This window comes from Varanus komodoensis, unplaced genomic scaffold, assembly GCF_004798865.1.
Source record: "Varanus komodoensis strain SLA01 unplaced genomic scaffold, ASM479886v1 scaffold7_3, whole genome shotgun sequence".
Classification (NCBI taxonomy): domain Eukaryota; kingdom Metazoa; phylum Chordata; class Lepidosauria; order Squamata; family Varanidae; genus Varanus; species Varanus komodoensis.
The window spans coordinates 16,931,983-16,948,881 of record NW_025336480.1 but is presented as its reverse complement, the minus strand read 5'-3'; the positions used below and the strand labels follow the sequence as shown (position 1 = coordinate 16,948,881).

Below are 16,899 nucleotides of genomic sequence, written 5' to 3'. Positions count from 1 at the left end.
GAATTCCCAGTGCACTGCATATAAATTTGCATTTTGGTCCTGGGCACTTCAGTACGCACTCCTAACTTCAGATCATTTATTACCAAGTTAGAACACACCAGTGGCAATTGGGATGGGGGAGAAATTCATTCAGTAATTTAGACTCAGCCTTCCATCAAGAAAACTCAGTTATGCTTTGAAATGTGCACTTCTCTAAATTTTGCAGTGGAGTTCTGCAATAAAATGTGTATAAATAGGAGAAATAACATTATAATACATAATATTTGGGAAATTGCTTGCAAATAAAACATGTATATTAGGCACAAATGTATACAAGACTGTATGTCTTAGGGGAAATGGGCATGAAATGCAAACAAATTTTCATATAAACGTTTAAAACAAATTTCTCAGAGTTAAGGACAAATAAACCTTAAAACTAGATAAATTCTCAAACTGAAGATTGAAAGAATGCTAAACCAAAATTAAGATTTGTGCATCCCAAGCAGATAAACTTATAGATAGGAACTAGTTAGAACAAAACTTGTGAGGCCACCAATTGCTGTAAATGTGAAGCCTTTCCCTAGCCTCTGTAGATTCCCCGAAGCCTTACAAGCTCTAGCTGAACAAATAACCCAAAGCATGCAAGAGCTGACATGTGATATTTCTATGCACTTAAGCTTCTCACCCCTCACCCTTCATGAATTAACAAGCTTGAGGAGAGCAATATGCCAAGGACATCTTGAGAAAGAGAATATACCCTTTTCTGGATATGCGTCAAGGGAATTAGACATGATGTGCTTGGCAGACTTTTGATAACTGAACAGTTTTCTTGATTTTTGACAGCTGAATTGTCCTTGCTCCAGTAAAGAAACAGTACTTGGAAAACTGTAACTTTGACTGAAGGAAAGAATGTTCTGATCTCACCAAGAAGACCCTTGCAATGAATTTTCATCTTAATAAAAGCTGTTTGTAAAAGCTTCTAGTTACAACTTTATGCTTACAAATTTTCTTATTTTTATTTATTAATTACTTAATAAGAAAATTGTCTTCTTTCCACTTATACAGCTTCCAATATGGCTCAGGGTTTCTTGTGTGTGGAAGGTACATGGGCATTCCATTCCCACTGTGCAGAAGGGTTTAGGGGCTGGGCAGGTTGTAAGCATTTGTCATTATATACATTTGAGTCCTTTTGATTTGTTGCAAGAATGCATTGAAGACCCAGCATACAGCAAAATCACCCCATGAAAACCTCACCATAGGAATTTTAGCTTGCAACTACCAGCTGCTAATTCTGCTTCCTATTTGAGCCGGAAGTGAAAGATTTTCCATTTTGTGAGCTGCAAAGCATTACACACTTCCATATGTGGTAGCTCACTAACAGCATTATTTCTTCCCCTTTGGTCAATGGAGTTGTGTAAAGTTAAATGTACTAGTCTTCACACCCTTTGACCTGCTTCAAAGAATCACAGGATGTTTAATAAGCCATGCTAATGACCATTCTATGCATGCCAGTTGCATGGCGGGGGAATAGCATAATTTCCCTTGGCAGTGCAGCTTGTGTCATGTTTTCTGCACTTGGTGGTGTGGCTTGCTGCTGTGCATAGCAAGCCGCTCTGACCTCAAGGGCTGTTATAGCCATGCCACTATGGATGATTATGCTAATCTCCCTGCCATGTAGCTTATCTGCCCCACAGTGGATGTGTGCCTGTGTCCCTAAGAGAGAGCCAGTGTGATCTGGTGCTTAGTGTTGGATGGGAGACTGGGGTGTTCTGGGTTCTACCCCCCTCTTGGGAGCCATGAAGCTCACTGGGTGACTTCGGGCCAATCACTTACTCTTAGCCTAACTAGCTCATGGGGTTATTGTGAGGATAAAATGGAGTAGAAGAGGTCCATATAAATTGCCTTTGGTTCCTCACAAGAGGAAGAAAGGCAAGATATAAATGCAATGTGTTGATAATAATGTGGTGTCTTAACTTTTCTTTTCCTCCAGTTCCATCATATGCATAATTTGCTTTGTTGTACCTTGATGCCCACAATTCCCTCCTTCTTCAAAATGTCAGTTTTGCTGAAATAAACCAGCTCACTGTGCATTCCTCCATGCATCCTCCTGCCTGTTACTGTTTTAACTTTGTCAAGTAAGCAACTTGTCATTGAGACTCACTGACATTGCTTGAATATTAATGGGGTAACCATGTGAAACTGTTGCTCTGACAATGCTCAAACAAATGTCTGTGAAGAGATAGAGGGATGCAGATTTCCTGTCGCACAGCAGAAACTTGTATTCATATAGTTAGAGATGCAGTAGAGGTTCCCAATCCCTTATTGCATTCAGATTTGTTTACAACCAGGTCACTCACGAATGTTGCAACTTTCCCTTTCTTTTTGTTTGTTTAATTGATTGCTTTGTTTCTAATATTTTCATCCTGTAGCCAGAGAACCTTCTGCTGGCATCTAAACTGAAGGGAGCTGCTGTTAAATTAGCTGACTTTGGCCTTGCCATTGAGGTGGAAGGAGAGCAACAGGCTTGGTTTGGTGAGTGAGGGAAAGCCGGACTTGGGGAGTCCAAAGTGTTTTAATTGCTATCTTTTCCTCATTTAACAGGAGACATCAACTTTGCATGCTCCTTGGCGTTCTGTGAAATTAACCAGTTTTCTCTGACCTGATGCCCTGCAGAAGTGTTGGAGTACAACTCCCGTCATGTCCTGGCACTTCTGGAGGGCACCAGGTTGAGGAATGCTGGCATAAGTGGTGGGAAAAGTGAGCCTGCATGCATGATGATGGAGTGAGAACGTGATGACAGTTTGTAGCTAGAATGCAAAACAAAAGCAAGCAAAACTACTCTCCTGCTGTGCTCAAATCTTTTATTTCCGGCCAAAGGAAAAGAAAAGAAAGAAAAGAGAAATATATAGCCATAGGCTTGGCTTAGCTATTGGGCGGTATGATAGATAGATAGATAGATAGATAGATAGATAGATAGATAGATAGATAGATGGGCTTGTCTAGTTTATGTTTCTACCACGGGTCACTCTGACTTGAGCCATATCAAAGTACGTACATCTGATTTGTGTTTTTAACACTAAGACTCTACGAAGTTTTATGGGTAGTATTCCAGTCCTGAAAATTAGTAATAATTTTAGTTTTTCTGAAACAATCATGGTGACATCTCTCAGGATCTTTGTATTTCATGTATACATAGCTGTGCACAGATTCCACCTGCTTCCTTTTGTTCTTCAATGAAGCCTTGTTCAAAGATGACATTAATTTTTTAAAAATATTTTAATTTTTGCTGAATAACATAATACCATAAATCTGTTAGCTAATCCTGATAATCTCTGTGGTGGGAAATAATTTAGAGAAGGCAGAAGAGCCTGAGAAATAAACTAGAACAAGTGCACATTCTGACATGAAACTAAGAGTGATCGAATTCTGCATATATATCCCAGCTGCTTGGTTTAATAAAATAACACTATACTATATATTATATTATATTGTAACACATACTTGTTGCACTTCTAAATGGGTAAAGCACCTTAATAAAGGCAACAGAAGTAGGTATTAGTTTTTATTTTACAAAGCAGAAAAAATGAAATGCATGCTATAGATAAAAGCAAGGTGACTTGCAGCAGATTCTCTAGATGTACAGGGTCTGAGCAAATGCAATATTGAAAATAATTCAACACGTCTACCATCTGTGGTTTGTCATCATTTATGTAAAGGATGTGAAGGTTGTGCATAACTGAAATATATAATGCATTCTAAATCTAATTATTCCAGTGTAGCCTGCAGTTCTGAAAACTCTCCCACCCTGATTTAGATGATGAGCTACTTGATTTAAGTAGCTTGTAAAACAATTCCTTGATAGAACTTGTTTTAGCTAAGCAGGGTTCACTCTCTACTTGGGTTATTTTTACCTGGTTAATGACATTTAGTTTTTTCATTTAGCCATTTCAGTGACAACTAATTTTTTAAAAAGCTCATGATAACTTGCTGTTATAAAGTGAAATTAATAACATTATCCTAACTTACATAGCTATTATATATTTCAGTAGTAAGCACGAGTTCTTAAAGGAATCCATGTATAATATTTTAAGCCATAAACACTTTTGCAGATGTAATTTGCCTGCAGAAGAGGCCTAACACAGGATTATAGAGTAGGAATATAGAGTTCCCTTTAAGGAACATAAGGAAGCTGTCGTATACTGAGCCTGATGTGTGATCCATCTGGTCCAGTATTGTCAACACTGATTGGCAGCAGCTCTGCAGATTCAGGCAGAAGTTCTTCCAGTCCTACCTGGAGATTGAACTTGGGACCTTCTGCATGCAGAGCATATGTTGGTACCACTGAACTATGGGACATGCTTTTGCATGTGGAAGTTTCCAAAAGGATATTGGGTAAAAAGTTGCTTGAGATCTTAGGGAGCTGCTGGCAGTCCAAGCAAACAGCACTAGCCTAGATAGACTAATGCTGTAACTTAGTATAAGGTAACTTACCATTCCCTGCGGCAGTCTACCTCATCCTGGTACCCTCCAAATGCAACAGCTCCCATCACCACTGGAGGAACTGTCAGATATTTCTTCTGTGGTCCGAACTAGAAGTGATGAAAGAAAACCATCATTATGATTTCCTTTAGTTTGAAGATTAGGGCAACAGTGCTGGAAAGAGTATTTAATACTTTCCCATTTTCTCCATTTAAATTGCTCCCTCAGCAGACACTATTAGCTAGGAACCTGTTTTTCCCTCTGGCCAAATTTCTCCACAGGCCCTACTAACATGATTCTCTTCCAAGGCCTGCCTGACACCTCCACGTTCAATCAGTGGCATGTAGGTAGAAAAAGGTTCTGTGCCCAGGAGCTCTACATTCTGCACAAAATCAAATTGAATTTTGTGATTTCTTCTCTCTCTTTTTCGTATAATTTGCATTTTTGCTATTTTGCATAACTTATTCTGTTTTTTCTTAGACACTGAACTCACTGAAGACTTTATTCAACTCCCTCTCTGCCTTCTGAGACTTGGATGACACACATTCAATTATATCTTTACAGCCAGAAAGACTAGAAAGGGTTCTTTTCAAAAGCTGAGATTAACTCTTCTCTATTGCTTTAACTGCTAAAAAGCCATCAATATGGCATACAGCAATGAGAAATAGAAGGGGAGCAATCCTAGGGCTGCTAGACATTCTCTGAAAGGCCACAGGATGCTGCAGTTTTTGTCCTCTGAAGTTGGTGGCAGCACCCACTTAAGATAAGCTAAAATGCCATCTAGTAAACCATGGGAGGATGGGGAAGCCATTCCTTGTAACCTGCATTAGAGTCTGGGGACTTCCACTCATTGAGGGTCCAATCAATAGGACTGCTTCCTAAAAACCATCATTTAAAAAAACAATAAATACTGTTTCTTAGGATGCTGAATATAATCTGTACCCACTAATCTACTATCTCCTTTTTCCATGGAATTGTGTCATATATTTGGCCATGAATATGCTCTTTTTTTCTGTGCAGAGATTATCTTTATGAGAATGCGATGTGCATAGCAGCACTTAGCCCATTTAAAGGGGATTAAAAGACCTGTCTGCTTTCTCTTCATATTCTAGGAACATCTATTACACATTGTGAGCTCTCAGAGACGGATGTTAGAAGGAGGGACAAAGAATGAGCTGTTTGTACTTTACTTAGCTGCACCTTGCCATGGACTGCTGTAAACTGGAATAGTCTTCATGAAAAGGAAATAGCGCAGAATTTTCAGTACACATGTATTTAAAAGCACAAGGGATGATGACCTGCACAATTCTTGCAACGCATTTTTAACTAGCAAGACAACTAGCCAGAAAACAAAAAGCAACCTATTTCCATGCATTCCTAGACAGCTTGGTTGTCCTAGAATAACCCAGATCAGGATTTACTTCAAATGCAGAGGCAGAGGAAGGAGCAAATGATCATATGCTACAGAAATGCATGCCAGCTCCATAGGGCATAGACCTGGAGCACATACGTAGACCTCTTTGGTTAATAGTTTACCTTTCCTGTACCCTTTCATTATCTGTTAGTAAGCTTGGATTTCCTAAAGGCAAGCCAAAATTGGGTGTAGGTAACGGTACCATATATATGGCTTCAAATAGAACTAGTCTGAATTTCAGCAATGATACAGCAGAATTTCTTCATAACTTGGATCTCTGCATAAGAAACACCAAACTCAGTGGGAATATGAGATGACAAATCTCTTCTTACTATTGAATTATAGTGTTAAATCCAAAGATGGTTAATATCTTGTGTTTCAAGTTGCAGACTCTGACAGGAGTAGGGTGGGAATGCATAAGAATTCTCTTTTGGGGGTTAAACTCAATGTATATTTCCAGTTTTATCGTGGAGGACTTGATGGTGTCAACTTGATTTGTAGAAAGTCGATATGGTTGTAGATTTCATTTAATAATGGTAGTAAATTGGATTTGTGTGTGTATTTTTACCTGTTTGTGAATCTTGCAATTTGCACAATTTGCCTTCTTTTAAAATTATCCTGGTCTTTTTCAAGGGCACAAGAACATAGATTCATATATCAGATATGTGTGGTCTTGTCTTATCAATTTCCCTGTATTTCAGCTGTCAAAGGGAACATTAAAGAAGAGTAGCTAAGGTGCAAGGCAATTAAGTTGAGAATACATATACACCAATTTGCTCAGAATTATGCAGGAGTGGAGGAAAAATAATGCTAAGACAAAAGAGGAATTCATTTGCACAATTCAAGAACACCAAAAAGAAAAAAAGTGAATGAAGTGCACCAAAGGGTTAAGGATTATTTTTCCAACTTGTCACCCTTTCTCTTTTGTGTTGAACTGAGTTTTGCCAGTTTCCTTCTCTGTTTACAATTGCAAAATTTCTCCCACATTTACTTCTCATTTTCTCTATATTTGCAGTTTTCCCCTCCATTTAATTCCCAGTTTCCTAAAATTTGTGTAATACCATTGATTGTTCAGAGAAGGAGCCACAAAAAGCTAACAATTTCCCTTTCTGGACTTGCTGGAGAAGGTTTTGAAAGGAAGAATGACACTGATTAACACCAACACTTAATAGCAAGATCACATCGCAAGTGGGAAATATGGTCCCCCACATTGGTGTACTTATTTTGTTCACATTAGTGTTTTGTTTTCGGTGATTCTGAATTCCTTATTTGTGATCCTCCTTTGTCTTACTATTATTTTCGCTTCTGATTCTTCATAACTGTGAACAACTTAACCCAGATGTAGTCTTGCCATATTATTTACTGTACTTCAGTGCTTCCACTGATAGTTGAAACATATGAGGAAATTGACAGGACAAGAATATACCTATCAGACAGCTGATTCTGTACTCTTCCACATTTGCAAGAGACTGGAGGGAATTAAAAAATATGACCTCATTTGAGCAAACCACAAGATACACACATATACAAATAAAACCCAATTTATGCAATTTACTGTTTGCACAAATAGTGGGACCTGAAAAAAACTATGCTCAAACATTTCCAGAATCAGAGGGAAAAACATGCACCTTAGTCTGCTATTGCTTACTGGAATGGAACACTATGGAATCCACTCGGGCTGAAATGAAATAGACTGTGTAGTGTCACACATTCTTCTTTGAGAACAATGATGTAACTAGTTGCATGTTTTGACTGTTTGTTTTATTAGGATTTGCAGGCACTCCAGGCTATCTTTCTCCTGAAGTGCTTCGAAAAGACCCCTATGGAAAAGCTGTGGATTTGTGGGCATGCGGTAAGTGAGGTCAGGGTTCAAAAATAATTGTAGAGGAAAGAGAAACTTTGAAGAAAGACGAGGAGGCCCCTGTGATCCACCTATCCTATTTTGTACTGTTAAAAGTCCCTGTCGTGGCCACAGGGCTTTGTTACTTTTGAAATGTGTTGAACGTCATGAAGGCCTATGTCAGTGTTGCTCTGTGAGTTCCACAGTTAAGTGGACTGGTAAGTTATGTGCACAATTGGATGGTATTAGTATCATATAAAAAAGGAAGTAAACACCCTCATAATCCCAAATCATGCCTCTCAAACGGAAGGCCATATGTTTTCTTCTTTCACTGCTAGGAAGTTTCCCTTATATCCTATAGAGTTGTTTTGGAAAAGTAGGACATACAGTACTAGCATTTGAACATTATCATAAAGGCCTTGGGCAAGCTTGCCCTGCTTGTATACATGACTTGAATAGCTCTACAGAATATAATAAAAATAGCCAACTCATTTTGGTCAACTCAGTATGGCACACAGTGGCAAACCCACATACCCATTGTGGCTCCATACCCATTAAGCATACCATAAACAAAAAGATACATTCTGGAAATAGAGAAGACCATAGCAAAATTGTTTTGTAACAGAGGTTGGAAACCTTACAACAAAATCTCACCCTTATGTTAAGTGGGGAAAATGAGCTTTTAACTGCCAGGAAGCTTTATCGATTTCTTGACATAGGAGTCAATTAATGTTTGGCAAAATTTCCAGAGTTTTACAAGAGCATTTTGGAGCTCAAACACCATGTTTCTGGATGTTTGTTACTCTGAGAGTCTATCCCCCCATTACCATTGCATAAAAGAACCTCTCTTTCATTAATCTATTTACCTTAGCATTCCCTTGAGACCTAGGGAAAGATAAGGCTCTTAAACCTTAAAGGTTAAAACCTTTTTATTTTCCATGCATTTTAATTTTTAAATAATATAAGGATAATCCTATTGGATTGTATACTGTTTTATCTATATGTCATTGGTATTTTGTGATTTGGTGTTATTCTTGTATTATATAATATCACTATTTATTGTCTTTATTGTTGGATGTTGTTCCCCAATGAAGTTAGCTGCCCTGTGATACATTGTATGCATATTATGTTTTTAGATTGTTTTAAATTGTTCACCATTCTGAGAGCTGTTGCTAATCAAATCATTTTTAAACGCCTTGAATAAATAAATTAATGAACATCCATTCATATTGTCTGGCTGATAAAGGTGTCCCAGATAATATATTTTAGATCTCTACTTAGCTGATCTTTCAGATCAGAAATGAGAACCTGGAAGTCTCCTGGAGAACAATCAGAGATGTAAAGTTGGATTCTTTCTGTACATCATTCAAGTTTTACTCTGTTAATTAATAACAGCATTCTTCATGTGGAGCAAACAGTGGAAAAGTTGAATTAAAATCCGTAGAGCAGGTTATAGTATACTTGAGTATTTTTAGATCTTTTATATTTTTAGAAGGGCATTTCTGCTCTCTCGAGCCTAATGTATCTGACCATAACTGGCACATGGTTACTGGGTTTGACTGGGCTTGGTCTAGGATGAAGTTAATACCATTCCTACCACCCATGCCTTTAGTTGTTCACTTCTCCATGGTTGGGCAGGATGGTTCTGCGCTGACACTCAGGCAGAGTATGTGAAGAGCAACCTTACAAGAAAAGTCTGGTTCTGCTCAGCTTTGCATTGGAGGATATATTTCGTTTTTATCAGTACCTAGATGGGGTGAAAGTAGTCCTGAGAAACCCTCATGTTGCTTATTATTATTTTTATTATTATTTTTCAATTTATATCCTGCCTTTTTCCTCCAAAGGGCTCAAGGCAGCTTACATCATTCTCCTCCTCCATCTTATCCCCACAACAGCAACCCTGTGAGGTAGGCTGGGCTGAGAGTCTGTGACTGGCCCAAAGTCACCCAGTTGGCTCCATGGCCGAGCGGGGACTTGAACCCGGATCCTCTGAGTCCCGATCCCATGCTCTTCACCACTATCCCACACTGGCTCCCAAGGATAGTAGTGCAGAGAAATACAGCAGTAGCAGTAGAGAACATGTTGCAGGCTGTCTAAGCATTCTGGGCCAGTCATGTGGAGAAGCCCAGCCTCCCAAAGCCCGTGATATCCAGTGCATACATACCTGGCAAACCTACCACCTGCCAAGTGCAGTTTTCCCACACAGTATTCCCACCGTGTCTTTTTTCAGACAGTGCCATTATATGTGCAATCCATGATACATACTTTCTACATGCATAAAGATTATGGCCTCTTTCAGGAAGATTCTGGTGCTATTCATTCATTCAACCATTCAGCTGGAAGTGAGGGCCAGTGTGACATGTGGTTAGAGGCAAGCATAATTGGACTGGGGACCTGGGAGATCTAGTCTAGTCCCCACTCAGTCATGAAGCTCACTGGGTGACTTTGAGCCAGTTGCAGACTCTCTGCCCAAGCTAGCTTAGAGAGTTGTTGTGAGCATAAAACAGAGCTATGTGATCTGCTTGGGTTCCTTGCAGGAGGGAAAAAAAGGTGGAGTATAAATGCAATGTAATATTAAAAATTGTAAGAAGTATACAGAGCTCATACTTAGCTCTTGCTGCTTTGGAAAAGAAGGAACCATTTCACACAGCAGTAGCATGGTACCTGGGTGCAGTAAGGTATTCAGCTTTCCACTAATCACCCTTGGTTTTTAGTCTCCCTGACAGCATCAGTCTGCTCCAGACTTCTGACTCAGTGAACTAACCCCTTCACCATCTGTGCTTGGCTGCAGCATATATGTAACAAATTATGCTTGCCTCTTCCTTTCACACACAGGAGTTATTCTCTATATTCTGCTGGTTGGCTATCCTCCTTTCTGGGATGAGGATCAACACCGACTATACCAGCAGATCAAAGCTGGAGCCTATGATGTAAGTGACTTCCTCCCCCGCCCCCTTTGTTCTTGAAACACTGTGAGAGAATGGAGCGGCTGTTACTTGACTCTGAAGAGATAGCACAATAGGTAGCACAGCTCTGCGGAGGAAGTTCTGTACATAATATCACTCCTGAAAAGTCCCACTCCTTGGTTGCCACCTCCCTTTTTTTCAGAGCCTCACTTACTGACCTCAGCACATGGGCAGGTTAATATAAGAGTTAAGGCCAACACCTGAAGAGATTGCTCAAGAAAACCTGGGATGTGATTCTGACTCAGACAAGGAGGGGAGAAGTTGTCTGCAGCTTCAGGACCACAGCAGCTGGAGCTTGGTGGGAATTCCTTGGATGGCCCTGTGAGCTCTCTGAACCTGTGGGAATGGCAATTCAGAATGAAGAGGAGTAGGAAGGATAAGGGATTAGGAATGAGAGATCCCACTGTTACCCATCAAATAGAAAGGGCAGGAAAGAGCAGCGGATGTGGTTTGCTAATCAAAATGATTCATACCCAAGCCAAATATCTGTGGGGGGTGGGGAAGGGGGAGGATTTGATTAGCACAGGTTTCTTGAATAAGGGAGCTGTACACTTTCCCAGTTGTTTGATATCAACATTCTGTTGGCGTTGTTAGATTCCAAAGCTGGCTTTTCCCATTGCTGGCACAGCCTGACTCTTCTATAGCCATTTTCTAACAGGCATTACAGCATGGCCTGAAGCACTCCTGGCTCCCTGACTTATTTTTTGTATAAATTTCTTACTTAGAATCAGGACTGAGATATTTGTCTTTAGTGAGAGGCAGAGTGGCTTTCAACAGTTGATTTGAGGACAGGCTCTGCCACCTGGATCCCAAATCCTTTAGGGCTTTTTGTACAAATAATTAATTTGCCTTCATCACTTTCCTGCTGGTATCAGGGCTGAGATTGTAGCTACTGTGAGTGCCATTCCAGCCTTGGTTAGTGGAATTCCTGCTTCCTCAGCTCCCACAGGTAGTTGCTCTGTTACTAGCTTTAAGGCCAAAAGGTAGCACCTGTGGGCCAAAACAAGGGCAGTGCTCCAAAAAAGGATAGGTCCAAACATTTGGGCTCCTAAAAATGGTTTCTGCACAAAAACTAGCAATTCACTAGATTATTCCCAGGTTTTATACACTAGTAAAGCTCTCTTCTGGTTCTACCTTCCAGGTGCTGATTCCTTACTGTTTCTTGCTTTGTGTATGAGCCTAAAAATGTTTAAAGAAAGTTTTAAAAAGCCAGAAGTGAGAATTCAGAAGTACCAAAAAGATTCTGGACCATGGGCTACAAGAAATAGGTAGCCATTGGCATCCTACCCTGGCAGTCAAAGCACAAGGCTATGCATGTTCCCTGTATTTGCACATAGGCCAAGTAGGCCTAGTAGCAGGTCTATTCAGGAGATGTTTTCTTTTTGCTGTATGTGCTCAATAACAAGCTGGCCAACCTGCAGCAGGATAGTAATTTAGTACTATATGGATTTTGGCAAAGCATTCACAGTACTTGGCCACTACCCAGTGGTAATCTGGGCATATCTGCTCCCTTGGACTGACCCTGCTTAGCAAGAATTGCACCCAGGGTAGCCCCAATCCTAATGTAGACTGTATGATGCTACACTTTTATCTAACTGAGGTACTAGGTAGTAAGTCAGACATAAAAATACCTATTTAGGCTGCGATTCTATACATGTTGATCTGGGACCAAGTCCCACTGAATGGAACTTAATTCTGAGTAGTCATGTGTAGAATTGAGGTATAAGTCTGACAATATCCTTCATAAGCCAGCAAGCCCTCTTTTTCTAAGATTTCCTGTGTCCCTTCTCAGTCTCAAAGCCACATCTTTATTGTGTCCTTGAAAAGACCAAACCACATGGAGGTTGTAAAAGGTGCTTCTGGTTTATTGCGATGTATGTTTTTCCCACTTGCTCTTTCAGTTTCCTTCACCTGAGTGGGATACTGTCACTCCTGAAGCAAAAGACCTCATCAATAAAATGTTGACAATCAACCCTTCCAAACGTATCACAGCAGCAGAAGCTCTGAAGCACCCATGGATATCAGTAAGTGCACCATACATTTCTTGGAAACTACTCGAATGCTGAGGATAATAAGCAATACTAAAGCTTATTAGGAATTCTCAGTGGGGGAAAGGGATACCTTCATAGCGCATGCAGATCCACATGCAATTTGTGCAAAGAGCAAACTATTTTCTTTGCATAGTGATTAAAGTGTATTATTTAATTCCAGGTAAATGCTATAAGCAAACAATGTATAATTTGCTTGATGAAAACATTACAGTGATCAAAAAGTAGTGATCCTTACTAAGTCTATGGTTTATGTTATACACTTTTTATGCTAGTCAAAATGGATTCAAAACTAGCTTAACAAGGGTGTACCAAATACATAATTGCTATTTTAAAATAAAAGTTATTTTCATGATTTCTCATCAGTCATTTTGATCTAACAAAATGCAGTTTAAGTTCTGTTTTTGCTACTTCCATATCAAGTATTATAATTCTGCTCTGTTCTCAGAATAAAAATGTACAGTACTTGACAGGTCTTTTTAATAATCTCAGCCTTTCTCCATACAAAATCAGAGAGGGGAAGGGGACTCTGCAGGGATGCTTTCTAAGGCACAGTTCTTTATTGTTAAAGCAAAAATCTTCAGTTTATTCCCTGAGAACATTTCTAACCTGGGAAACTGGATTCTTTCCTACACTCAGCTGTGTGTGCCAGGACTCCATAGACTGCTGAACTACAAAACTGTATTTTGAGGTCCCTGAACAAAGTCTTCCCTAGGGGCATGACATTCATATTCAGATCCCTTGAATGTCCCTCCTCCTAGAAAAGAACAGAAGCTGGAACCACTGGTGCATAAGAGAATCAATGGAGGAAGGGTTAGCATAGGCACCACCAACCTAATGAACTAACTGCAGCATCTCTGGTGTGGCAGAACAAGGAACAAATGAACAAGCAGGAAAACTAGTTTGCATAGCCTATTAACATTTTATTTTCTGCTGTGTGGAGAATTGAGGCACAGTGTTGTGGGACTTTGCCCAGTATGAGTGCACATTTAAGAGAGAGAAATGGTGCAGAGTTCAGGCACGTGTTTGTAAGTGCATACAAATAAAGTAACTATCCTGCACATAAGCTGCATAAACTAAAGAGGTCATAGAAGGATACCTAGTAAAACCTAAAGCATAAGGCTATGCAAATTCCCCAGCAGTTTTACTGATTTTTTCCAGTTGCAACGTGTGGGGCAGGGGACAAAAGGTGATTAAAGTTTACTGTACCTTAGGTGCACGCAAAACAAAGCATGCTGCTAGTAAATCAATACTAGGTTACACAAACAAGGGAGAGCTCTTTGTTTTCTATCCCCTTCCAATTTCTGAGGAGACTGTCTTTCTGTCTTTCAGCACCGTTCCACTGTGGCCTCTTGCATGCACAGACAGGAGACTGTGGATTGCCTGAAGAAGTTCAATGCCAGAAGAAAGCTAAAGGTAATCCATGCCTTGTGTCAGAATCATAGGTTCATTTTTAGTAAGTGTGCATACATCATTGGCTTGTTCCCAATTCCATGTGTTTCCCTATGCTCGCTTTGAGTCTTCCAAGATTTTGATTTTCCAACTGCCAGTCTTTGCCCTAAGAAAGGATAGGCCTCCTAGATGTCACTAAATCTTTGGATCATAAACATCATGTGCTGGAAAAAGGAGTGCATGGACATCCCTCCCCAGATCGTGCTGTTGTATAACTAGGCCAGCATCCCCTTCTTTGGAGGGAACAGCCTGTTTCAGTTTCAATGTGCTCCTGCTATGATTCCATCGTTTCCTGTTTAGAGGGAAACTGCTCAGTATTTCATGGTAGATCAAGGGCTCTGCTCTTTGAATAAGCCCATGCAATTAATCCCTAATAACCGAGATCGAGAATTTAAAGCTGATTAAACTAAATCTTTTAATTAAAATCTTAGGGCAAATTAACATCACCTCCCAAAACTCACAGAAGTTACATTCCTACGCATGCTTCTGTTCATGTCAGTGGAACCCACTTCTCCGTAAATGAATCTGAGATCAGTACCCAAGGCAAGCCTACCCAGCTGCTGGTGGTGGAGAATTTGGTATCAGTTAAGGAGCTTACCAACAGTGCTTTCATCCACTTCTTCCTCCCCTGCCTTTTTTGGTACCTTCACATATTATTGTCCTGCCTCTTTGACTTGTGAACATTGTGCAGATTTCCAGCTTTGGGGCTGCAGGCTAATGAGATTACTGAGTGGAGCAACAGATGGCAATCTGTGTTTACTTTTCATTCAATAATCTGTTACTGTTTCAGTTATGTTAATATAACCTTATTATGTGGCCTCTGTGTAGCTCATGGAGTTGAAATAGTGAGAAATGCTAAACAGAGAAAAAAGACTAGAGATGGAGAATTTGCAAGATATTTTTAATGCATTTTTGAATCCATCCACAGCCAGTGCAATAGATAGGAGTAAATGCTCAGCTCTGTCATGCTAATTAAGTTCCAGTATCCAGTGGCAATGTCCAACTTCTTCTATGAGTAGTGAGTCAGTTGCTGTGAAGTACTGTTTATACATGTGTGAAGTGCCTTCTTTTCCTGTAAGAAAATGGGTGGCCCTAAGGGGCCAAGGAAAATGGGTCTATAACCAGTTCTTTTATTGAATTACAGAGAATGGCTCTGGAGATATTACCCTTCAGTACTGTACCTTAGTTTTCCCATCTGTAAAATGGATGTGAGGAGACCGATCTGCTCTTTGACATCTATGGGACAATATGCTATGTGAGAGATATATGTAGTAATAGTAGTAGTAATAGTGGTAGTTGTGGTCGATTCTATTAACAGATGCTAAATTAAATTGCCACTGATGAGTCTGTCTCTGCATGTCAGTATTTTTTTAAATTTCAGAAGTACAGCAAGATTTGGGTACTATTTTGCAATCTTGCATTTAGGCACAAAACTCAGTGCTAGGAAAACCGACTGTGCTCTGGGCAGGGAGCCCTTATATTTGCTGCTGTGTCCATACAATCTATTTTTCACTACAGGTCTCAAGGGTAGATTATGCATGTGGGATTCCACTTGTGACACAGGAGGACACCCTCTCTCTTTAGTAACTCTTAGAAGTCTTGCAGTTGGTCTGGTCCCATCAGAGCATGAGAACTGCTTGTTTACTGGAAAGTGAAATCCCATGGACACTGCAAGAAAAGATATAGGGTCTCTTTAAGGTAGTTATAATAAACCCTGCCACCACCATTCAGAAACTTGCAGAGTAATTAAAAATTCTGGAGCCACTATCCAATGACTTGTTTTCTGCAAACTGTTTGCTATATCTATTAATACCATCTCTGAATTATATTCATCATACCCCTGGAGCAGTGCCAAAGATAGTTCCCTTTCATAGCCCCAGCCAGCTCCATTTCCCAGTGACTTCAAGAGGAAGGAGACTTGGATGGGGGAAGGGGGATAAGCCTGAGTCTGATATGTCCTGTGATGTGTCCTGTTCTCCCCCTTTTCTTTTTATCTTTTGTATGCTCCAGGGTGCAATCCTCACTACAATGTTAGCAACCCGGAATTTTTCTGGTAAGTGACCGAACTCCATCTAGGTCTATATTTATTTGTAGCGTTTTATTTGTTAGATGCTAGCTTTAGGTGGAAAATATAAGTGACCTACAATGGGGCATTTCCATAAATTACCCTAAGAGGGCTTCAGAGTTCCTCTTGCAGGACAAGGATGCAAGAAAAACACAGATAAAGGTTTTCTATTTACACTCCAGCCCATGTAGGTTGGTTTTCCATTTGCATCTTCCAAAGCATGCAGAAGATGAACTCAGTACCATATGTGAAGATGCCATTAGAGTTCCCTCCAGCCTCCTGCAACTAGTATCCCTGGAGCATCTTTATACAAGCATTTATTGTGCACTTTTGACCTCTCACTCATGGAAGCTTGCAGGGCCTTTTCAGGATGTCACCATACTTGGGAGCCTTTCTTGTGTTTTTCAGCCCTTTTAGTGGGGCTATTTTTGTTTTTTTTTTGAGCAAGAAAAGTCCAATATTAAATTCAAACCATAATATACATAAAATAGAAAGCATCATGAGAAATCTCAAATCTGCTATAGTGCTATTGTATCACAGTGGCACCTTGTAGTTGGTTAATATAATACATAGAAAGGAAGAGAAATACAAATCCCAGGAAAAATCTCAGTGTAAAGGACACTTTTCCGCCCACAATGAAAATGGAAGAAGCCTCA

At 39.9% G+C, this 16,899-nt stretch overlaps 1 protein-coding gene across 2 annotated transcripts in view; it reads left to right on the top strand.

The window, feature by feature from the left end:
* CAMK2A (calcium/calmodulin dependent protein kinase II alpha) overlaps positions 1-16,899 on the top strand; it is a 129,717-nt gene that overhangs the window by 89,127 nt on the left and 23,691 nt on the right. The window contains exons 7-12 of one of the 2 annotated variants that reach the window (XM_044454398.1): positions 2,409-2,511; positions 7,641-7,724; positions 10,548-10,642; positions 12,580-12,702; positions 14,059-14,142; positions 16,189-16,231. In XM_044454398.1, the coding sequence (XP_044310333.1) occupies positions 2,409-2,511; positions 7,641-7,724; positions 10,548-10,642; positions 12,580-12,702; positions 14,059-14,142; positions 16,189-16,231 (532 nt within the window). Of the gene's footprint in view, positions 1-2,408; positions 2,512-7,640; positions 7,725-10,547; positions 10,643-12,579; positions 12,703-14,058; positions 14,143-16,188; positions 16,236-16,899 lie in introns of both variants that reach the window. The other variant, XM_044454396.1, reaches the window with a different exon arrangement.